A 24,916-nucleotide genomic window follows, 5' to 3' on the forward strand; every position below is an offset into this window, starting at 1 on the left:
ACTTATGAACTCATGAAAACACAGTATATTTGAAGAAATAAAAACAAGGCATAGAAGAAAAATGTGGGAGAGATTTAAGCCATCATTCAGACGAGCATTTTAAATGCTTTAGTAATAAGTACACCGTATTTAGTATAATATATGACCCACTCATGGTTAAGTTCGATTACATCAACCTTCACACCCACATTAAACAGACCTAAGAACAAGTCCACTATCAGGCCTGATGAGAAAGATGAGGATTACGCAAGTTGGGTGTAAAAGTAGAGGTTCCCAGTCGTGGCCTTAGAGAATGCCGGTCCATGGTGTGGTTTTCATGCTCTTTCACTTCCACTTAAAGTCAGGAAGAGCTTTATAATTAGTTGATGAGTTTATAGCTGGAAAACACTACAATACGCGTAGTGCAGGGAAGCTTCAAGACCATGGCCTGAAGTATGTTTAAGACTACAGCCAGCAGAGGGAGCTACATGCTAACATTTGACCTGGGAAGCCACCATAACGTCAGATCACCACAATTATGTGTGACTCAGGGTCATTACAATCAAGGGGAGTTCAAACCTCTTAGCAGCCGGGATCTAATGTAATTACAATGTAAAGAGAACATGCTGCAGAGTCTGAAAGCAAAAACCATGGAGTGCCTCATAGGGTGGGATGGAGATGACCTCACTCTATTACAAAATATTATACTCAGAATACATTCCTGCTGTAGATGGATGTGTATCTACATGCTGTGCTCGCATGTGTACAAAGTGAAGACTGAGACACACACCCACCCACACACTTATAGTTTCAGAGCATCTGGAGAAAAGAAAGGAAAACTTAGTGGAGAGAGGAAGAATAGCATCCATGTACATAAGAAAATTATGAGCAGATCTGACACAAAGGGAAAAGCCAAGGACAAGGAGAGAGGATGAATAAACGAGAGATAATAAACAGGCTGGGTATTCTTAAAAAAAAAGGCACATGAAGTTTGGGATATGGTGCAGCAGTTAACTGTGACTAATTTTTTTTTAGCCTGTAAAACGATATGTAACATCAGAAAAATATGAATAAACATGAACGCAGTACAAAGTAACAGCTTTGCTTTCAAAAAATTAGGATATATTTTATGAGCTGTAAACTCTGGTTCACACAAATTTGTTAAAATCACCATCACACCTGATTTCATTTAATGAAGTACTGATTAGCTGAACTAGACAAGAGGTTTACCCATGTGATATATACACACACACACACACACACACACCTATTGACACATGCACACTTAATCATTTTGACACAATGTAAAAGAGACAAATGACCACTTCATATTATTTTTAAAAAAGTGTCGAAAACACAAACACAATTTCCAATAACTTATACAGTGTAGATTAAAATACATTAAGCTATACTATATACACTTTAAGATGGTGAAATACTATTAGCTATACTATATATTTTAAGATGTCTTATTTAACAGTTCAAATTCTTAGGGAACACCAAAAAGTTCATAAATTATATTGTGTATATGTGTTTGATATATTTGATTACCAATTTAAGCACAAGGCATTTTGGATGTTAATTTTATTATAACTTCATTCTCAATGACATACAGCTTTCTCGGTCATTACTGATTCTGCAGCTCTGGTCATCATTCTAGACACATCTAAAACAAGTAGAAGCATAACAATCAGAGATACACAAGTAACTGCAAAAATGGTTTATACTGAAAAACATGATTCAGAACTTCTGAATCATGAAGTAGGTGTGTATACGTAAGCATGTATATGTAAATGTGGAAGACTGTGCCGAAATGTGTCTGTGACGTCACAATGAGACTATTTTGCAAATTATAGAAGTTCCGTATGGAGATGGGCAGAGGAGAGGGAAAGGAAGCAGAATGGAAAGGGAGAGAGGGAGGGAGACAGAGAGAGAGAGGAAGAGAGGGGCTGGGCGGACAGGAGGCTGGAAAGGACACAACAGGAAACCATTTATATAAAAAGCACAAACAGAAATTCCCCAAAACAAACATGTCACAGACAGTAAACGTTGGTCAATTCATTACACAGCACTGATACTATCTAAATTACTGTCTGTCACACACACAGTCAATGAAACACACAAGGCAAACTGCAGAAGTCATTTCAACATTTACCTTTAATACACACTAATGCCAGGATAAATAAAGCACATTTACAACACGGTGTAAAAGGAAACAGAGTTCATGACATAAAGTGTTCCAGAACAGTCAGATCATACAGACAGCAATGGCTAATACAACTGACCTAAACATCACACCCATTCTCGTCCAGTCACACTGGCTTCATTCTGAAGAACAATGATCTGTGTTCTGTTCCTGGAGGTACTTGTGTATCTCCAGATATATGCAAAACATATAAACCAGTAGCATGGTGTGTAAAGGTGAAAATAGAGAGCTCTGTGTGTATGCGTGTTTGAGGTTTATTGGGCCCGCCTGGACATTAACATTTCTCTGATGTTGTCCTCTGCGTCCTTCACACTGCGCTCCAGATATGTCTTCTTTTGCTGCAAAGAGAACACAAGCAATTATGCCCTCAAATGACACCAAACAACAGCAGCTAACGACCAAGTTAGAATGAATGAATTGTTAACTTATTTTCACTTAGAATATCAGCAATTTAACCAGGAGAGCCCAGAGGCATTTTTGCATACAATTTCATTTAAAATGCAGTGACAAATTTCAGGGTTACAACTTATCAAGAAAATACTATAAATAAATAGTTACAGTATATAATTTATTACTCAATATTCAAAACCTATGAAACACTGAATACACATCTTGAAACTGAACTGCAGCATTTAATATGACATGTGATTTCAAACATTTAAAGGCTAGAGTACACATGATCAGAATTTTTGAAGTCTAACCTAATTCGAAGTGTGAACCTAATTCTAACCTTCACTGCAGCAACCAAAATGGTTTTGAAAGATCAGGACCACTCGGCAAATCATGATGTAGGTCCAGACAAAAACAAGCAAGCCCTGTTTTTTTCTGGTTTTCTTACAAAGTGAGTATATTTGTGTCCTGAAAATACATGAATGCGCCTTGTGACTCACGACTAATGAGTTGTTTACATTTCAGATTAAAATTTTTTCTTTTAAAGTCACACATATAAACATTCATCAAGTGGTGAATCAGTAGTTGGAAGCCAAACCAATAAGCGTTTACATGCACTCGGGTAATTACATAATGGGAAACTCCAGATCAACATGAATCTGGCAGTATTCAGATTTCTGCTTTGCAACCAACCAGCCAACAAACTCACAAAATAAGATACAACATAAATGTAACGTAAACTTCAAATGTCATGCTGCGGTTTCTTTCTTAAACATCACCACTAGCAAAAAATATGATTATACACCAACCAGAAGATGTAGAATATTTAAATTCTTCATTTATTCAAGCTTGTATTTGATTTCAACACCAAAAGCATTCTGTTGCCACCAAGTTCTCGGTTTTTCAAATATTTACATCAGATTTCTAAGCCTTAACCTGTTCTAAGAAATTAATAATCAGATAACTGCAGAAGTCTGATTATTTCTCATTATTAAGGCATGTTAATGAATTGGATGTGGTGTAAATCATTTCCTCTTTTCAGCTAAAGAATGAACTAATAGGAACTGTTTTAGGTCTTCTGTGAAGGCAAGCTAAATAATGAGGAGAAAATGTGGAGGGGATGTGTCAGAATGTGATCATCCCACCTGTATGCCTGACTAGGAGCTGAGTGAACGCATGAGGTACAGTGGTGTTGGGAAACAGGCTGCTACCTGAAACCTTGCAACAAATGTTATAAGAATTCACACACTAACACGTTGCAGGTGGTCTCTGTCTCGCAAGTACTTTGACCACATGTACTGCATCACTTACATCACCAAAACCAATTGCACAAAGCATGAGTAATATCTTTGAGAAACTTCTCTCTGGGCTTCTGCTCCACTTTGTGTGTATGAGAGTTGTGGGCTGATGCCAGTACCTGACACTTTTCATGTGCATATCTCCCAAAGCCAAAACATAAACAGGGTGTGGAGGATGGGGTGGTGGGGGTAAGTGTCCATAGTGTCATAAAAATCAGTGGAAAAACTTAGTTTAGTCAATTTTTGTCCCTTGCCTAGAAACAAAAATATGCTCCCTGCTCCAGTCAAGGTTACATTAGCCTAATTTGTTTATGTTCATAAGCATCTTGCTTTGAAACCATCTCCAAAATATTTAAGCAAAAAAGTTGAGTTTTGTTTGCCTGTGGGCCTTCATGTTTAATAGATACATCGAGAACCTCAGGCCAAGTTCAATAAAATTGTCGAATATTGGTTTATCAGTCAAATCTAAACATCTGTCTGATGGCAATATTTTATTTTTTTTTAGCAATTTTTTGCTGCTACTGATACAATTCTGAAATTATTGTGCAACCCTGCTTTAAACTTTAAACAGTTTACTCCTGCACCTGAATCCTCACTAAATGTAACAGTCCCATATTTGGTTAACATGCTGGCAGTCATTAAACAGCCCACACATTCAAGGTTGAGAGCTACACTCTTCTTATGCCTCCTGGCTATAGTCAATATATCTATGCATGCTTGTAGTCGGTTCACAGGAAACATAAATTTAAGCTTTTGTGGATGCACACAAAGAAATGGGTACATACATAATATTTACACCACAACCCCAAAAGCTTCTTTATTCATTGTTTGCTGCTGCATGTAATGAGGAATTCAATTATGTGGATATGTTAAACAGCCAAGTTTCCTTGACACTAAACTCAAAGAATTTTTCTGCTGCTGTAACAACAGGGAAAAAACAAAGGCTACACCAATTATGCAAAAAGCCCAAGTCTTAACGTTATTGCTGAAATGTCATCAGATAAAGTGTTTACAGCCATTGTTCATTGAAGGGAAGATATAATTTTAGCACCTTGTTGATCCTGTTCACCAACAGAGCAACGCGTGTGTGTGTGAGAGAGACACAGACGAAATGAAGTCAATGGAGTTCTTGTAGCTACATGCCAGCTTGTTTTGGAAAAAGAAGGTAGGTCATGACAAAAAAATCTTTTCTGATTTATCAACAACTGTTTGTTATTTGAAGTCACCTTCAGAGGGAAATTTGCTCTCTGCAAGCTTGATCACACTTAAAACAAAAACTGGTATCTCCCCATAGTACACATTCCACCCTGTTATTACAGACAGGTTCAGAAAAGCTGCTTATCTATAAAAGGTCACTGTGAACAACTGGATGGACGACTGGAGTACATCTGGGGCTGGTTTCCTTACATTGTTAATAAAAAAGGTTCTGCATAAAACCAATAATCACAGAACCCTGTTTTATGCCAGGCACAGCCATTTTTAAAAGATTCTTTAAAGAACTGCACTATATTCCCAAAGGTATTCGCTGGTCTGCCTTCACACGCATATGAACTTGAGTGTCATCCCATCCCATTGTCGGGGCAGTCGTGGGCTGGAGGTTAGGGATCCAGCCTTGTGACCGGAAGGTCGCCGGTTCGATCCCCAGAGCCGACAGCACATGACTGAGGTGTCCTTGAGCAAGACACCTAACCCCCAACTGCTCCCCGGGCGCTGCGGATTGGGCTGCCCTGGGCAAGTGTGCTCACTGCCCCCTAGTGTGTGTGTGTGCTCACTAGAGTGTATGTGGTGTTTCACTTCACAGATGGGTTAAATGCGGAGGTGAAATTTCCCCGTTGTGGGACTAATAAGGGTCACTTAATAATAATAATAATAATCCATGGGGTTTAATATGATGTCAGCATACCGTTTGCAGCTATAACAGCTTCAACCTTTCTGGCAAGGCTTTCAACAAGGTTTATGAAAGTGTTTGAGAATATCTGACCATTCTTCCAGAAGAGCATTTGTGAGGTCAGACACTAATGTTGGATGAGGAAGCCTGTCTCTACTCTAATTCATCCCAAAGGTGTTCTGTTGGGTTGAGGTCAGGCCAGTCAAGTTCTTCCAAACTAAACTAGCTCAGCAATGTTTTTATGGACCTTGCTTTGTGCACTGGTGAATAGTCATGTTGGAACAGGAAGTGTCCATCCCCAAACTGTTTCCACAAAGTTGGGAGCATGAAATTGACCAAAATCTCATGATCTGCGGAAGCATTAAGAGGTCCTTTCGCTGCAACTAAGGGGCCGAGCCCAACACCTTAAAAACAACCCCATACCATAACCCCCCCTCCACCAAACTTTACACTTGGCACAATGCAGTCAGACTGTTCTCCTGGCAACCGCCAAACCCAGACTCATCCATCAGATTGCTAGACGGAGAAGCATGATTCATCACTTCAGAGAACACGTCTCCACTGCTCCAGCATCTAGTGGTGGTGTTTCCCACTACTACATTTAACGCTTTGCATTGTGCTTGGTGATGTTAGGCTTGGATGCAGCTGCTCAGCCTTAGAAACCCATTCCATGAAGCTCTTCGCGCTGGTCTTGAGCTAATCTGAAGGCCACATGAAGTCTGGAGGTCTGTAACGATGGACTCTGCAGAAACTTGGCGATCTCTGCGCGCTATGTGCCTCAGCATCCTCTGACCCCGCTGTCATTTTATGTGGCCTACCACTTCTTGGCTGAGTTGCAGTCGTTCCCAATCGCTTCCCCTTTGGTATAATACCACTGACATTTGACTGTGGAATACTTACTAGCGAGGAAATTTCACGACTGGACTTGTTGCACAGGTGGCATCCTATCACGGCACCACGCTGGAATTCACTGAGCTCCTGAGAGCAACCCATTGTTTCATTAATGTTTGTAGAAGGCCTAGGTGCTTGGTTTTTCGTGTGGCCATGGAAGTGAATAGAACACCTGGTTTCAATGGTTTGGATGGGTGAGTGAATACTTTTGAAAATATAGTGTACATACACAACAGCTTTTCCAGCATGGAGACCACTTAACAACACAAGTGATCATTTATGATTTTCAGTGATTCATTGCCATAATTCTATGTATAACCATTATCTTTACTTTTTTTTTTTACTCTAATCACTTGGTTCATATTTCCTCAAAATGGTCCAACAATAAAAAGTTTTGTGACATTTGTACAAGTCTGAACTTCCAAATGTCCTTGGATAAAAACTTGATGTCGCGTGATCTTATCTTACTATTACTGAACACATGCTGTGCATATTAAGCTACAGCTTCATCTCTGTTATAGCTTACTGTGTTTTGACCTTGTTATACATAAATGGAAAAAAAAAACAAGCTAACTGAACTTACAACATAAAATCTTTGGGTGCTATAATTATACATTAGAAAGTTAAATCAAGCGTGTTTGTTGCTGCCCTGACCCCTGAAATTGAGAGAAATACAGCTTAGCTAGATCAGACTAGGGAGGGGAATTTACTAGCTAATTTTGTAGTCAAGCACAAAAAACAGCAATCATTTACTCAGTTACATGTATAGCGGTTTTGTTTTACAAATCATCCTATTTTACCAAGACAAAGATCTTTTAAGCAAACATAACCTACCAAAACAGTAACACAAAGGCTTTTTGTAACTTTGTAAAAGCAGGCTGGAGCCAGAGGACCCATCCTTTTTTTTTATTTTATGTTGTTTTTCTCATTTTTAACAGGTACTGCTTTCAGTGTCCTGATTTTTTACAATTCAGTTCCTGAACCCCTCAAAGCTTCATACAGAACTAGAGCAAAGAACATAACGAAAGTCCCGGATTTCCTCTCAGGCAAGGGATATCGCAACACTAGGTCTATAGACGCATTTGATTCTAAATACTTCGCAAGTCAGGAGAAGAGAAAGCAGATTTAAAGAAGTGAAAGACGTAGCTCACAGAAAGCACAAAAAACTAAGTGTGCAATATTACAGGAGTGATGGATATCAGAAGTGATGCTCAAAAAAAGCAGGCCCATAATCTGCTTTCAAACTTTGTGAGACGATTCACTGCAGTTTTTACTGGTCTCAGACAACAAACGCCATATCCACTGGCTGCAAATACACCAACAGATGATGGCAGCATCAAGCAAACACTACCTGTTACTAAAGGCAAAGTAGAATCGCATATTGAATGACATATGGAGTTACATACTGAGTCACGAACATTATGAACTCAATATTGACTTAGACAATCAAAGGTCAAACGTTAATTATTGATTTTTTTCTACGTCCAGATGTAGTGGTTTGACAGATTAATTATTATTTATGATATTACTACCAGAAAAGCATGTCTTACACATGTGTGTAAGTGTGAATATACCTTATAAAATCTGATGCTGATTTTTAATCCGTGCAATTCTTTGTTCCGTTATAGAAGTACACACAAAGAGTTAATGTCACCTAATTTAGTTATATATCTTTGGGTAAAAAACAATGGTTGAAGCAAAGGAAATAGTTGGCCTTACCTTAAACACATCCAGTACCGCTCTCTGAAATCACCCTTCATTTATTATTTATTTAATTTCAGGTTAAAATGACCATTATGTACAAGTCATACATTTTTAAGGATATATTTCTGAAGAGATCAGTTATAATCTGCATGTAAAAGAAATAGGAAAGTCAAAAGATGATAATAATAATAATAATAATAATAATAATAATAATAATAATAATGATGACAAGAAAAAAAAAGATTTTCCAAACCGAAGTTCCAAAAATAAATAAATGAATAAAATTCCAGAAAAAAACGGGATTTCAAACAATTTTGCAAGGAAAAACTGAAAACAAGTCAACTGAAAACAATAAAAGCTGACAAAGGGTGGACTACTTATGGATAAGTATTAAAAGAAGGAAAAAAATCTGTCATATGTTTTCTGTTGTTTGTACTGACACTGAAAAATGAATGATTTGTATGTAATGGTCTTTTTGGCTGTACATGAAATAAATTAAGGTGGTCACTGACTTTTGTACAGTAATGTATTTCATTCAACCATCTCATTTTTATAGACTTTATTTAGCAGCCAGGTGTGTATTCTAACAAGTTCTCAGAACTGAAAGACGGAGCAGGTTTTGATCTTAAACAGCCATCGTTGCTCATCACTGCCCATTAGCTAAAGCAGAAGTCAAGGGTTGGCAAAGTCGGCTCAGTCACTGTCTGAACCATTCCATCACCAAAAGAGAAAAATCAATGTAGAAAATATGAACTGAAATGTGAAATGAAAATAAAAAGACACCAAATTCATCTTCATGCAAAAGCAAAACCCTTTACATTCATGCTAAAACTCCAAATTAAGACATACATTCTAGCAAAAATAAAGACTCAACTAATAGAGAGAAGCACTCCTACAGATTGCAAAACAAGTGATCTTTTGACTGACAAGAATTCTATCTTTGTCCCTCTTCCACAGAAAGTGTGTATGCCTCTCTCCACAGTGAATGTCCTCATAGAGCTAAGAGGCAGCGTCTATCAACCAGCACCATTCAGAAAAAAATATTTTAGATAAGAAAAAAAAGAGTGAATAACATCATTTCATTCCATGAATGTGACATATCTAGAGCAGCCAGTGCTCCTCTCAGTCATTATTAATCAAACAACATTCAACCCAAGTCCAACATTCAAGTGGCCTAAACATTGAACTCTAACGTGATCAAACTATTACACAATATGAGAAACGAAGGCACACGGGTATGCTAAATCAACGTGTATGCAGTGATCCAATATTACATACAGTGCACTTCAAAGTAACTGGAACCATTGGTAAAGATAAGCAATAAAAAGGACTATAAAAAAAAAGTATTTCTGTAATAATTTTGGCCCAATCCCATTTCAGTCCTTGCCCCTACCACTTAGCCCTCTGTTTTGCGTCTTCATGTCTAGGTTAAGATATCCCAAATTTTGTTGCAATCGAGCGGTAGGGTGAAGTGTTAGGCCTACATGACCCTCCAAACGGAGGTTTTTCAGAGGCACACTCCGAGTGTTTTATGAGGAAAAAAAAAAGAAAAACTGACAAGACGGCTGCGCGAGCGACCAAAGAAATACACAAATGTAAGTATTTTCTCAGACAGAAAAATTACAATAACCACTGTATTATCTTAGTTTAAAGTCGTTTCAACCTATCACGGTCATTTTCTTCATAACAAGCATTAAATGCTAATAGCATGCTAATGTATCGGTAGCTAGCTAGCTAACTTTCCTGTTCCATCTTAAAGTCTAGCAGTATTGACACCTGAAGCGCCAGAATGCAACTGCTGCACCATTTAAGGTGGAACAGGAAAACTCAAACAAGATGCTGGTGAATAATTGCGTGACAATCGAAACATAGGGGTTAAAAAAAAAGAAATGGGATTGGGCCTTTGAATTATGCTTTGAATCCTTGGTTCTGCTGAATAATGCCACTTGATGGAGCTGATTACATCTAATATGCCAAAAGGATTCCTGGGGCCGTTGGAAGTGTTTTAGCCTTATAACAGCACAGATCCACCACCAAACTGCACAATGGGGATTAGGCTCTTTACTGCATGACATAACTAAATGCATCTCAAATGTCTTGCCAAAAAGTTCTACTTTTGTCTTACCTTACTACAGACTGAGCTCGGAGTCTAAGAGGTGTTCTGAGAACTCCATGTGCTGCTGTTGGTACAAAATCTCCAAAATGATAACTTTACAGAAGAAGAAAAAGCATACTTTTAATGTAAGTCAATTACAAGTAAGTCAATTGTTGGCACTGAGATGGCATCTAACTACCTATTTGAGAATTGTTGAGCCAAGGATGTAGCCAACTTCTGCAGCCAAGAATGTTTGGGCTGTAGACCACTGCATATTTACACACCTATGAAACATCAAGCCATGGATGACCACTGAAGATTTCCTAATGACACCTAATGACTCCTTAAGAATTTGCAGAGGTGTGGGTAACAGTGCTAATAATTTTGTAGGACAAGGTACTACTTTACAAGGTTAATGGGGATTCCCACTTGCCTAAACATGTTGCGCTGAGGAAACACTATCGTCCTTGGAGATAATGATACCTTATAAGGCTGACCTTCACAGAACAATGCAGAAGGAGGCACAAAGAGTAGGCCTGTACTTCTCTCTCAGTGGTTGACTATCGGTGAGTCAGGCTGCAGAGCCTCTCATTGTTGTGGCCTCAATGGGCCCTCTTACAGGAGCAATAGCCGCCCATAGAGACTTCAGTCAGTGCGCAGATGACAGGGCAGATAGACTGCACAGATCTCGCTCTAAATGAACCTTTTGTTGTTTGTTTTCCCCTGTTGAAGGCAGAGGAGTCCATTCTGAGAAGACCTGAGCTACAGCGAATACCACCAGAATCACTCAGTGACTAACAGCATTACTGGGTCAGTTAAAAGCAAATCTGAACCATCATCAACAGGAATATGACGGGTATACTCTCAGCGGGACATAGTGGCGAAATAGTAGCTTCAATTATGGTTGTATGATATACTGTTTTTTTAATCATTATTGTGATATGAGTTTCCACAGTATACACATTGTTAAGAGATGTGATGACAGAATAAATTGCCTCACACATGAAGTACCGGCACAAACTGTTGGAAGCCTAATCAGTGCTCCTCTGTGATGAGACTGAACCCTGCTCTCCCACATGTGGGATGAGTAACAGTTTCATTTCACAAAACACAGATGTGCACAGCTCAGTTATTATTTACACAACAGTAAAGGCCTACACCTTCATCACATCCAGTCAGAGGCATATTAATTTTAATTATTTAAGAATAATTTACACTTCTCATATAGTCATCAAGATATTTGACAGCTTTATTGAACATTGCACGTTAATATCATACATCCCTGGTTACAGTTAACTAGGGTAATATTACATAAGACACAACAAAATAAAAATGAGGTCCTGGCTTTTAGAGGGCCAGAAAGAAGAACATTTCTCTTTCATTCTTACTGTCAAACTGGTATGAGGTTTGGTAATTAAGTCAGTCAGTCAGTCAGTCAGTCAGTCAGTCAGTCTCAATGCCAGTTTTACAAGACTCCTGAAAAGTATAGTTTCGTGCTGTCCCTGCCTTTACAGCTGATTCTACTCATGAAGTGTTGGATAAGAAATTGATTACTAGAACCCGGTCCAAAGTTCAAGAAATCCAGGTTTGGACAAAAATAATGCGCCATCTCTAATAGTCCTCAAATTGTAATCATCAAGAGTTCAAATTAATCTTCTCATAATTCATTCTAATAATCAAATAGTACCCATATTTATATTCAATTGCTTAGGGGGGTTAATTAGGATTAATTAGTTAACAGCTAAAAATAGTGTCAGATCCCCAATTTTAACAAAACCAGGTTGTTACACAGGGTATGCTTAATATATTTTTGCACTACTTACTTCATATACACACACTTATGCTTGTCAACTCTTACCAGTCCTACATTGTACAGTCCATACAAGGAACACATTTTAATATTTTTGTGCATTAATACAGAATTCAGATGATATATGCACTCCTAAGTGTGCATCAGGTAATTACACAATGGCTCAGCCAATGAGCTTTTAGAACTGTAACAGTTTTTTAACTGATATTTTGATGGGTTGTGTCCTTTTTTGGGGGTTGTCAGATCTAATGACGAACGGTTATTGCTCAAAAGAATTACTAAAATTTGCATCTCTACCACTGGGTTTTACCATATTGTTATATGAAAGTGAGAGAATCACTGAGAAACATCTAACACCACTGGCAGGCCAGAGGTTTTAACCACTTGTTTCAGCAAATGGCCAAATAAAGAACCACTGGATGAAAAGCAATGCATGCATGCATCCACATCCAAATCAAAAGTCTATTGCCAAGCAGATTGCAGATCTCTTTGCTGGATTCCTAAAAAGAGGACAAAAGGATCTGTTATCTGTGCCACAATGTTGTTCAAACATGTGCCGCAGAGACACTGAATACTCTGCTAAAGGCACAGTGTGTGAAGACATCTATCGAATGTCAAAGAGGAGCAATAAGCATCAAAGTGCTTTGTAGGGACATTTGTCCCCAAGCTCACATGTTGACACCCAAGCCTTGCAACTAATCTTTCAGCCTGTCTACCACCTTTTGCCTCAGAGTATTAATAACAGCCATCTCTCAATCTTTCCTTGTGAAAAACAGCAAACAATGACCTCTCCAGGATGAAGAACGGGAGCTGCCAGGCCATTAGGAGCCCTGTCATCAAACTCAGCTCCTCCTATACAGTGGGCCAAGGGCCCACCTACATCCTGAGCCAATAATGAGCTCAGAAAAGAATCAGCAGCAAGTTTTTATCATTACTCATACATGGCACTCATGAGGACATCTGAGGGGGCCAGTGTGCTGCTGGGATGCTGATGACATCATGTTACCCTCATAAATCACATCTCTGGAAGGAGAAGTGAGTGCAGGAGCCACCAGAGCCATGAGCTCATGCACTCCGGTGTTGTCTAAATACAGTACCCAGAGTGTCTCCGATGAAAAAACGTTAACTATGTCATCTCGCTGTACACATGACTTAAAAAAGAAAATGGCGTCTCAAACAGCAGAGTGACTCAGGGGTCAAGTTAAGGTACTACCTTGCATCAAAGCTTGTTTTGACTGAAACAGTCTGCAAGTCAGCCTATTCTGACAAGAAGTTAACCCCATCATTATATCAGCACGTGCCTAAACCCTGAATGAACAGAGAGTGATTATGGACTGCTCTGACTGTGGTCCTCTGCCTAAGCGGTTGCTGCCTCGGTAGCTATGGGTTACACAGTCAACAGAGGTGGGCACTAAAGACAAGAAAAGAAAATGTCATTATTGTGTCAAAGCACTGTGAGCTGTGAGGGCGACCTGAATCACGTGTCCTCATCACTGAGGGAAGCCCTTAGCTGCATTCCACGCCCGCCATCGCGCACTCAATCAGCATGGTGTCATCGCCTAGCCTGGGATAACACCCGAACAGCCTGCGACAGCACAGACACACTCACAAGTCCAGACATGCACCACCACATTCGAGCCAAAGCGTGCACACATAAAACTACAACATTGTGCATCTGCCATGTTGGCACACTGAGGAACGATTAACAAAATGCCCACGTCTAACACTCGCCAACCACCAATTCAGTCTAAAACTGTAAACAGATCCACACAATGGGACAGAACAGCTACCGTATTTTATTGTGCATTTTTGTCACTTTGCATTAGAAGCAAACAAAAGTATATCCTGGGGCATTCTAACTTAAATACACCATATATTGATGAAACAAAACTGTATGACCACTCACAGATGAAGTGAATAACGTTGACTTTATCTCACAATCCATGCATTTCAGGGTCTGGCATATTTTAGAGAGTAAGTGAATAAGATCTTGTAGTGAACATGTTGGATGCTGGAGAAATGGCTGGCTACGAAGATCCAAGTGACCAGGGCAAAATCTTTAAGGCCAGACAATTGGTGGGGATCTCCCAGTTAGCAGTGGTGAGTACCACAGAAAACCATGAACCACTAAGTGTCTGGCGCAGAAGGTTCATCAATGTGCAAGGGCAACACAGGCTACATTATCTAGTCTGAAGTAAAAGAAAGGCTACCATTTCTCAGAATTTAAAAAAAATGGTTATAAGAGGAATGCTTCATAATACACATTGCATCACACTCTGCTGAGTATGGAGCTGCGGGCTTCAGATCAGTAAGTGCTAACACCTGTCCACTGTTCAAAGCGGCTACAATGGGCAAGCAAATTTCAGAACCAGACATTTGCACACAAGTCACCTGGTCTCATTTTCTGTCACAACAAGTGAATGGCTGTGTACGTGTACCATTTACCTGGGGATGCAATGGCACCAGAATCTATTCAGAATGCACAGTGCGCAGGTGGGATTTCTTGCCCATCCATGTGTGTTTTTGTTATGTGCCGTCAGAGACTGCCCGGGCACTGCACTTATTCAATTTCTGCACTTTTATGTCCCGTCAACATAACGTTATAAATTAAATATTTAGAAAATAGATTTTTGACATTTATGAATTGATTCAGAATACCCGTCCGCATCGTGATGCATCAAAGAATAGAGTTTTTCCCACACCCCTATTGTGAAGTGATGTGTAAACTAGTCTGCTGAACAATGGTGGAGGAAACTAAAGCTGTGCTAGCTCACATGTTTGCATGTCACTTCTTAAAAGGTCCAATTTTCAATCCACATATACAAATACACACTGCATGGGTTGATGTCTTTCCATGGCCATCAAGCCAATAATGATTCAACCTAGGGCTGAGGATGTACTGACCTTCAGAAACGTGTCACATGGGAACTTTATTATTGTCATAATAATCCTAGCACTACTTTAGTTCCACTACTATTGCATTACTCTGCCATTATGCCAGCTGGAACATATCCATGTGTATAATATTCATGTACACATTTTTAAATCTCATTGGTCTACCTCAAGGTATAGCATATGGAAATATCATTTGCAATCAAGCATGCACATATAAATTCAGGATTAAGTCTTTATCCTTATTTTTTAACTGATGAATGTTTTTGTTTGTGAACAAAAATGTCCTTATAATTAATTTAACATACAGTGTTATATATTAACATTAGAACACTTCAATAATTAAGCTACACTGCAGGCACTGGATTCTCATTTCAAAAATCAATACTGGAAATGGACATATGCAATCCAGATCAAACACAGCAGCACAAAAAGCAAATATTTGCACAAACGTGCATACTGAGCTCTGACACTTACTGCTCCAGACTATGAGCTGGAGAGAGATGATGAAACTGCTGTTTTATGACCCATCCCACCCAGACAGACAGATGGATGTGAATTGGGCAACTGCACTGTGCCTCATATCCTGTACGGATCTGTAATTACCCATGCCAACTGCACGCAGTTTCAGTGGGAATATGAGTAAAGTAGTGACATGTGTGATGGTCTATTCCACATAATATCACCCATGATAAAAGACTGTCAATGGCTTCAAAGCAGGTGTAGGAGTTTGACAACAATAAAACACTTAAGAGGTTTACAACACAGCAGATATCAGGTCTATTACCAGAAGAAGAATGAGTTAATTATGTAAGAGAAAGCTTATCATGAAAACGCTTTCAACAAACAACCATCCCTGATATACAACACAAAATCATCACTCAAGTATCCCTATGACAAAGAAAGCAGTACCATCACAGTGACATGGACATTCGGAATAATTTGCGACGCACTGTCTAAAACAAAAGATGTATCCTTAGAGTTTAACATAACACATGAAACGTATTTATTTATTTACACATTTGTGGCTCTGTAGAATTAGGCAATAGTCAATATTATTATGATAAAACCTCCTGGATTCCAGAGGATAAGGAAATATACATTTCATTTGAATTTCCAAGTTTGCGTGATTCATTGTTACAAGTTCCCCTCTCCCCATGCTTAGCAAGCTACAACTCGTCAATGACGTAACCAAACACTTAGATCTAGGTTTTAACATCATGCCAAATCACTCAAGATGTACAGAGCAGTCATATACAAAATGCAAATATTCAGTGACAGAAGGATAAAGTGAAGTTCAAAGCCAGCTGCACCCTTCTGACGTCATATCAGGCTAAACAAAGCATGGACTGGCCCAAACCTGAGGATCACCATTAAAAGCTACTGTTGGCGAAAGAACTCCAATATTGTTTTTAAGGTAAACAACCCTCTCATTAATATCAAAGACCAGAAAAATACCTGATGTGGTGAATTATATCATGGAACGACTATAAAGTGTGTGGAGTCATTAGTCATCAGCTGGCAGTTTTCATTAGACCATAACAGCAATAATAACAAAATTTACCCAGCATACATGTGGAGCCAACAAAACTGTTTCAGGGTTTAGACTGACATGTCATAGTATTAAATTATGATTGTATTGAGAACAATAAAAATACTGCAGATATTTCTGCCACAACTACAGTGGTAAACTAACAGTACAGCATTTAGAATACTAGTAGGAACAGCTATTATTATCATCTTCTCAACTAAAAATACACTGCACCCTCTATAAACAAAGCCTTTGTAATTTTAACTGAGTTATGCAGGGCTAGACAGCTACATTTCTCTAAAATTATTAACACTAACATCAACAACACCCACTCTTTTTCACAACTGACAAACTTACAAACCCTCTAAAACAGAAAGCCCCAGAACTCCTTTCAACTGAGACATTTAATGAATTTAATGCTTTTTTTGTGAACAAACCTATTAGTCTGACCATTAACACAGTCAAATAACGTCTCTATGATCACATATGCCGATGATATGCCGTCTCTATGAACACAGAAATAATGTAATTATAAAGGTCACAATTAAATACAGTTGACCAAAAACTCTATATCATGACATACTATTGCCTGACTTTTTAAAAACTATTTTTAACTCAACTGATTTGCAGCAAACAGTTAAAAGCTCACTGCTATCATGCATTTGTCCAAAGTCACTAAAAACAGCTGCCATTAAGCAACTGTTAAAAAAACATATGCTTCTGTGTTAAACAACTACAGACCTGTCTAGAATCTTCCTTTTGTAGCTAAATTTATTGAGAAAGTTATTTTCAATCAACTCAACAATTTTTTATATTTCAGTCAGGCTTCGGAACTCACCACAGTACGGAAACTGCTCTTATAAAATTGTTAATCGTCCAAATACTGACTCGGGTAAAACAAGTTTTGGTTTCACTAGATCTCAGTGCTGCATTTGACACTGTAGATCACAGAATACTGCTGGACAGGTGGGAAAATTGGGTAAGACTTTCTGGAGCAGTCCTTGATTGATTCAGGTCTTTAAAAGATCAGAGTTACTTTGTCACCACTGGCAGGTATGAAACTCATAGGGTGGCTATAACATATGGCTCTCGCAACAGATGACTACAGCCCAATAAACTCACTGTGACCATGTTTGGAGCACATAAATCACTGGATGAGACAAAATGTACTTCTGCATTCAGACAAAACAGAGATTACTGTGTCAGGAAAAAAAGCATAGAGAATTAGTATTAGTGAATACCTTGATTCTGAAGCTCTAAAAACCATTAATTGGTTCATAAAGCAGGCATTAGTGCTGGATCTTAAAGAAGGATTGGGTATTCAGAGACAGACAATACATGATGTACAATGGTGCTAATCCATCTAATGCTTTAAAAACCAGTAGCAGTACTTTACAATTTATCCTATAAGAGCTTGGAAGCCAATGTAATGATGCCAGAAACGGTGTGATATGTTCACCTTCACAATACCACTATGACAGTTCCAGAATTTCCACCAGACCCTTTGCAGTGAGGATATGCAGGTCACACAAACTACAATGTGTATATATATATATATATATATATATATATATATATATATATATATATATATATATATATATATATAGACATTGCTAGTGCTAAATAACTATATATATATATATATATATATATATATATATATAGAGACACCACAGGTTATAGAACTGTGCTAAATCACGGTTCAACATAAAACAGCAACATGTGTGCAAGCACAGAAATGGCTAAGCAAACCGAGTAAGCTTTTCCATCTCCTAATAATCCTATGGAATTTTAAATAGTCACAGGTCCCTCTTTCGGCCCCTCTTTTACATGAGCACCAAGTGTGAAATTTACAGTGTATGTGTAAATTGAATAAGAAATAAAAAACACATGAGCAGACTTTAAAAACAATGTGAAAAAACAGAGTGACCAGCAGTGCAAGTGTTTGGAATTTCAGAAAACGTAGGTAGTGCAACTGAAAAATCTGCTTTTGGGAAAAGCAATGAAGAATAATAACAATAACAATAATAATCATAACAATTATAATAACAACAACAATAATAAAAACCCAGAATCCAAACAAGAGGGCATTTGACTACATACAGTACTAACATATAGAGGTGCACAATATATCAGCAGCTGATATATTGTTGCCTATAAATAAGTAACATGGTTTATTTACTGGTATTGAGAAAAATAATAGCATATTTCACCTCTCCCTTTATTCCACACCCAGCTTTCATCAAGTGAAAATGCTCAGCTCTAATACAGGGTTTCACTCCGTATGGAAAGACAGACAGCATAGTGGATAACACCACTGCCTCATACATGGAAAACTTTAATTCTCCATCCATATGCAGACCTCGGGCAAGTGCTTAGGACTGCTTTATCCATAAGTGTCCCTGTGTAGGACTTACTATTACTTTTATCTATTATTCAAAGTCATAGCCGCAGATAAAACTTTCTTCTAAACATAAACATCTACAATAATCATTAATTTGGCTACGTCATAGCCATGTAAATTGAATTCAAACTTTAAAATATTTAACCTCTGTACCAACATCATTCAAGAACAGTATTAACACCTTCGTTTAATTCTGCAATGCCCACTTAATCTTAGTTTAAAGCATGCAGAATCCGAGCTTTCCGCTTGCTCACATTTTCCATCACTCTTATTGCTGGTTGTACTGTGATTTTTGGCCTAGTAATCGCACAAACCTAGAGTACTACTTGGAACAGTAAATGCTGATTACTGACTGGGTTTTTCAGAGTAAAGACTTATGTACACTTCCTGCTTATTCAAAAATGTGGTTTGTCACAAACAACATAAAAATCAGTACTTTGTCAAATTAGATCTTGTTCTTCACATGTCAAATACTTGCAACAAAAGTGGTAATGGAAAAAAGAAGATTAAATGGCAGGAACAAACATGTTTTTAGCCTTAAAGGGTAACTAGGCAACACCTTGTTGAACAACACAGTGCCAGAAATGTAAATGTGTCATGGTGGCAAGCACAATGGTCTAAATATCAGTCTCTCCTCCACTCAAAGTCATTTTTAATGCATTTTTTAAGCTTTATTTTTCAATCACTGCATTCTTCTATCTAGGTTGTACAACACAATATAAATGATGATTACATTTTGAAAGGAATTACAAATTTTAAAAGATCAATGATTTAAAAAGAAACTGAACCATGATCTTTTGTAATGAATGAACAGTATCAGATACAAACAAGCCTACTGATCTGGCCCATCATAAAAAAAGTTTTTGTTTTTTTTTTTACATAATTTTTTTTATACTTGTATAATAAACAAGTATAGAAAGTGTAATAAACTTGTTCTATAAACAAAAATTTTCTACACACTCTCCTTTAGGAAACAATTTGTTGATGCATACAATAACAGTGAATGCTAAACTGTAAGTGTTCTCAAGCTATATTGAATTAACATGTCTATCTCAAAACAAACTATTCAAGTCTAATGTCCATTACACAGTGCTGTAATTAATCTGTAGCGTTCTCAATGCTAACTTGGCAGCACAATACGTTACCCAGCTTACAGGACCCAAATAATTTTATTTATAGTACCTTCTGCAATTTCAGAAAGATCTCTAAATGGCAACAAGATTTTTTGGAATTGCCGAAACTGTATTCAACCGTCTGTGCAGGTAACAAAGATGACTAACAAGAGAAAACTCTGTGTGTCTCATGGATCTTTAACCAAACCTAACCACAGAAAGTTTTCAGTATTGCACAAAGCTAATTCCTTCTGATTTCCACAAATGATTATTACAGGCAAAATTCCAACCAACAGGTTCCAGTTAATTTTTGTGAATCTAATTTAAGAGGTATATACAGGAAGCTGACCTTAAATTAGCCTGCGGTCTTATAGAAGAGCACGTCTGAGCCTTCTGACATAAGCAGAACATGACAAGACATGGTAAAACGCATGTTTCCCCCACTTGTCAGCAAATAAGTGCAAGCAATCAATTATGCAGGGATCCTTTTTTTATATGCAGCGGATAACTAGAATGTTCTTAAATGAGATATTAGTCATAGATACCATGTGTATGTGCCAGTGAGAGAAAGCGAGAAAGGATGCGTCAGAGAAAGCGAGAAAGAGAGATTGTTCACCTCGAGCTCCTTGATCTTGTCATCTGCTGTCTTCTGCTTTTCCAACAGCTGATTATTAATCTCATTTTTTGACTGCAAGATAAACCTACAAAATGGGGAGAGTGAGGTTAGAGGTATGGAGAGAGTTAATCTTGTACATCTATAAAAAAAAATGTTTCAGGTTGCCTTCAGTAGCAATGTATGAAACACTACAGTGGCCCTCAAAACGTATTTACACATTTAACACCAATGTATTAAGTTAACTGTGCTAGAATTATAAAGAACTGCATTAAAGTTTACCAATGGTTAACTAATTAATGTGCCCAATTACTTTTTGGGGCTACTGTACATATACGATACCTGCTCATGCATAGCTTCTTCTGAAATCAACATTTCTGAAGAATATTAATAGGGAATCTGTCCCCTTGTGCTGCAGTAACAGCCTCTATTCTTCTGGGAAAGCAACACTAAGTTTTGGAACACTGCTGTAAGGATGTGATGCACTCAGCCAGAAAAGCATTAGTGAGGTAAGGGGCTAATGTTACACACAATTTAAAATCTCTGTCAACAATGGAGCACCTTAAGTACTTGAATTCTCTAGAGGGCTGTCTGTTTTACACTATATTGCCAAAAGTTTTTTTTCTTGTCTGCCTTCACACACATATGAACTTCAGTGACAGCCCGTTCTTAATCCATAATATGATGTCGGCCCACCCTTTGCAGCTAGAACAGCTTCATTTTCTTTGGGAAGGCTTTCCACAAGGTTTAGGAATGTGTTTATGGGAATTTTTGACCGGTGTTGGCCTGGCTAACAGTCTCCGCTCTATTTCATCCCAAAGGTGTTCTATCGGGTTGAGGTCAGGACTCTGTGCAGGCCATTCAAGTTCTTCCACACCAAACTTGCTCATCCATGTCTTTATGGACCTTGCTTTGTGCACTGGTGTGCAGTCACTTTAGAACAGGAAGGGGCCATCCCCACACTGTTCCTACAAAGCTGGAAGCATGAAATTGTCCAAAATCTCCTGGTCTGGTGAAGCATTGAGAGTTCCTTTCACTGGAATAAGGGGCTGAGCCCAACTCCTGAAAAACAACCCCACACCCCCTCCACCAAACTTTACACTGGGCACATTGCAGTCAGACAAGTGCCGTTCTCCTGGCAACAGCCAAACCCAGATTCGTCCATCAGACGGAGAAGCATGATTGGTCACTCCAGAGAACACACCTCCACTGCTCTAGAGTCCAGTGGCAGCGCTTTACACCACTGTATTTGACGCTTTGCATTGCACTTGGCGATGCAAGGCTTGGATGCAACTGCTCGGCCATAGAAACCCATTACATGCAGCTCTCTACGCTGTTCTTGAGCTAATCTGAAGGTCACATGAAGTTTGGAGGCCTGTAACGATTGACTCTGTAGAAAGCTGGTGACCTCTGCGCACTATGCGCCTCAGCATCCACTGACCCTGCTCTATCACTTTAAGTGGCCTACCACTTACTTGATGTCGTTTCCCACTCGCTTCCACTTTGTTATAGTACAGTTGGACAGTTGACTGTGGAATATTTACTAGTGAGGAAATTTCACGACTGGACTTGTTGCACAGGTGTCATCCTATCACAGTACCACGCCGGAATACACAAAGGCAACAGCACTTTCTGAGATACTTACATGCGTCCTACTCCTTCATACATCCGAGTGCTGTCAGGCAGCGACGTTATCTCTACATGAGTCAGATTGGCGTGTTTCTTCATGCGACTCAGCTGCTCGATCTGCAGGTCTGCGAGCTTCACCTTCTGCTGTGTATCGATCATTTTGGCTTGCAATTCGGCAAAGGCCTGGGGCACAAACACATGACATTTGAGGGAAGCGTTGAAATTAACTGGTAAAGTGTATTGAACTGCAAAACATTAAAGGGCCCATATGATATTTTTCCTTGTATTTCATACGTTTTATCTTGTATCTTTGTGAGATCCATTTAAAACATCCGTGTGGGTTTATGAACCAACAACATAAGAAATAAATGACAGTTTTCAAACCTCTCATTATCCCTTAATATTAAACAGGTTGTATGTAAATGTGGAGATTTAATTTTGCAGCTTAGTTTCCATGTACAGACCATACAAACTACAAATGTAATGCAACATAACAACCTCAAACTTCATAAGCGTTCACAACATAGGCTGAATTTCAAACGGCTCCCAGTCCCCTACGTGGTGCACTATGTAGGTCACGAAACCAAAGCAAAACAGTACATTAAATGTCTAATAGAAGCCCATTTATATTCGGCCAAAGCTACAAAACTCCATATCTAACACTGAGTGCACTACTTGAGTGGAGAAGCTCCAGTTCCAAGACTTCAGCAGCGCAGTAACGAGGGAGTGGCGAGCCATTAGAGCTTCGGTCCGAGTCCGTTACAGTCTATCAACAGCTAACTTCAGCTACTAACTTGCGTAAACCAACATGCAGGTTAGAAGCTAGACAGCTAGTTACCAAATGAGTAATAAGCACAGAAAACCTATAAATAAATGACTACATCACCTAAATTAGCTCTACGTTATCTAACACTGCCAGTCAGCTAGTTTCTTGACAATAGCTAGCAACGCTCAACTCAAGCCGAGTCGCTTTTCTTTACAATAGCAGATCTACATCAAACAAGGACTCTAATTCAGAACGTGTCCTCTTTTTTTTTTTTTAGCTACCTCGGTCACCCACCATGGCGCTCAAAAAGTGAAAATATATGCCATTGCACTTATATGCCACGCTTTACCTTCTTTAGCTCTAGGTCTACGGGGGCTGCCATGTTGCTGAAGGCAGATGGAGCGTCTGCGCATGCGTGCTGAAGACTCCCCGCTGAAGAGTTGCCATGTTGACGAGGAAGCGACGAAATGTTTCAGGGAAGAAGTGAGGCGTCATTCGGTGTTTTACATATATAATATTTTACAGAGAAGTACCTGAAACGTCACTGTTCTATACTTGAATTTGAGAGCATTGCGTTTTCACAGCCTCGACGTCTTAACCCTGCAGTGTTGGGTTGCCAGAAATTTCAGAAGTCCCCAGCAGTCTTTTTTTAGTTTGTTGTTCTCTGTTGTTATTGGACGTTATTATGTTTTGAAAAAAATCTGCCCATTTTGAATTTAATGCCAACAACACATTCCAAAAAAGTTGGGATGGGGCATGTTAACCACTGTGTTTCATCACCTCTTCTTAACAACACTCTGTAAGCTTTTAGTCACTGAGCTTCTAGATCTCTTTTGTTGTGTTTTTCATTTCAAAATGTGCCAAATGTTATCAGGGGGTGACAGGTCTAGACTGCAGGCAGGCCAGTTTAGCACCAGGACTCTTTTACTACGGAGCCGTGCTGTTGTAATACGTGCAGAATGTGGTTTGACGTTGTCTTGCTGAAGTAATTTTCCCTGAAAAAGACGTCATCTGAATGTCAGCATATGTTGCCAAAACATGCATCTAGAACAGCATTAATGGTGCCTTCACAGATGTGCAGGTCACCCATGCCATGTGCACTAATGCACCCCTCTATCAACCACCAGGTGTTTTTAGCATTACACAACTTTACCAGCCTTTTGTTGCTGCTGTCCTAGCTTTTTTGGAATGGCATCAAATTCAAAATGGGTATATATTTTTCAGAAAACAATAAAATGTCTGAGTTTCAACATTTTATATGTTGTCTTTATACTATTTTCAATTAAATGTACAATTTAAATGATCTGCACATCATTGCATTTTGTTTTCATTTACATTTGCACAGTGTCCCAACTTTTTTGTAAATGGAGTTGTATAATAAGCATAAGCTCTGTATGGTTATGCACTGTTTTGGAAAAAAAATGTGAGTAGAGGCGGGAGTTAACTGCTCGGTTAAGAGCATTCATTTTAAACCAATAAATCGTCAGCATGTGTATGTGTTTACTTTTTGATAAAAGTTATTTGATAAAACAGTGTTGTAGGTGGGCGTTTCTCAAAATGTACGTGTAGGAGGCTAAATCATGATGTGTGGGATTTCTCTGCATGTAGACTGAACGTGTATGACTGTGGCAAGCTCTTTTACCTTTAATCCACTGCTTTTCTGATACCAAAAATTCTGAAAATGCCGTATTTGATATAAGAAAGA

General features: G+C 38.6%; 1 protein-coding gene across 1 annotated transcript; it reads right to left on the reverse strand.

The window, feature by feature from the left end:
- Window positions 1-2,118: 2,118 nt before the first annotated feature.
- Window positions 2,119-23,645, reverse strand: pfdn1 (prefoldin subunit 1). The gene is made up of 4 exons (XM_017698693.2): window positions 23,561-23,645; window positions 22,462-22,628; window positions 20,820-20,904; window positions 2,119-2,523 (listed from the first exon to the last, which is right to left on the reverse strand). Exons 1-4 carry the CDS (start codon window positions 23,591-23,593, stop codon window positions 2,440-2,442), a joined length of 369 nt encoding a protein of 122 aa, XP_017554182.1. The 5' UTR covers window positions 23,594-23,645; the 3' UTR covers window positions 2,119-2,439.
- Between the last annotated feature and the right edge of the window lie 1,271 nt (window positions 23,646-24,916).

The sequence above is a fragment of the Pygocentrus nattereri genome, chromosome 16 (genome assembly GCF_015220715.1).
Source record: "Pygocentrus nattereri isolate fPygNat1 chromosome 16, fPygNat1.pri, whole genome shotgun sequence".
NCBI classification, from domain to species: domain Eukaryota; kingdom Metazoa; phylum Chordata; class Actinopteri; order Characiformes; family Serrasalmidae; genus Pygocentrus; species Pygocentrus nattereri.

Bases quoted from the DNA above. Each gene is read 5' to 3' on its own strand.
- pfdn1 (XM_017698693.2), bottom strand. From the start codon at position 23,593: ATGGCAGCCCCCGTAGACCTAGAGCTAAAGAAG. The intron at 20,905-22,461 runs GTAAGTATCTCA...CCCATTTTGTAG, and splicing joins TATGAAGGAGTAGGACGCAT to GTTTATCTTGCAGTCAAAAA. The intron at 2,524-20,819 runs GTGAACAATCTC...TTCTCTTTGCAG, and splicing joins ACAAGATCAAGGAGCTCGAG to CAAAAGAAGACATATCTGGA.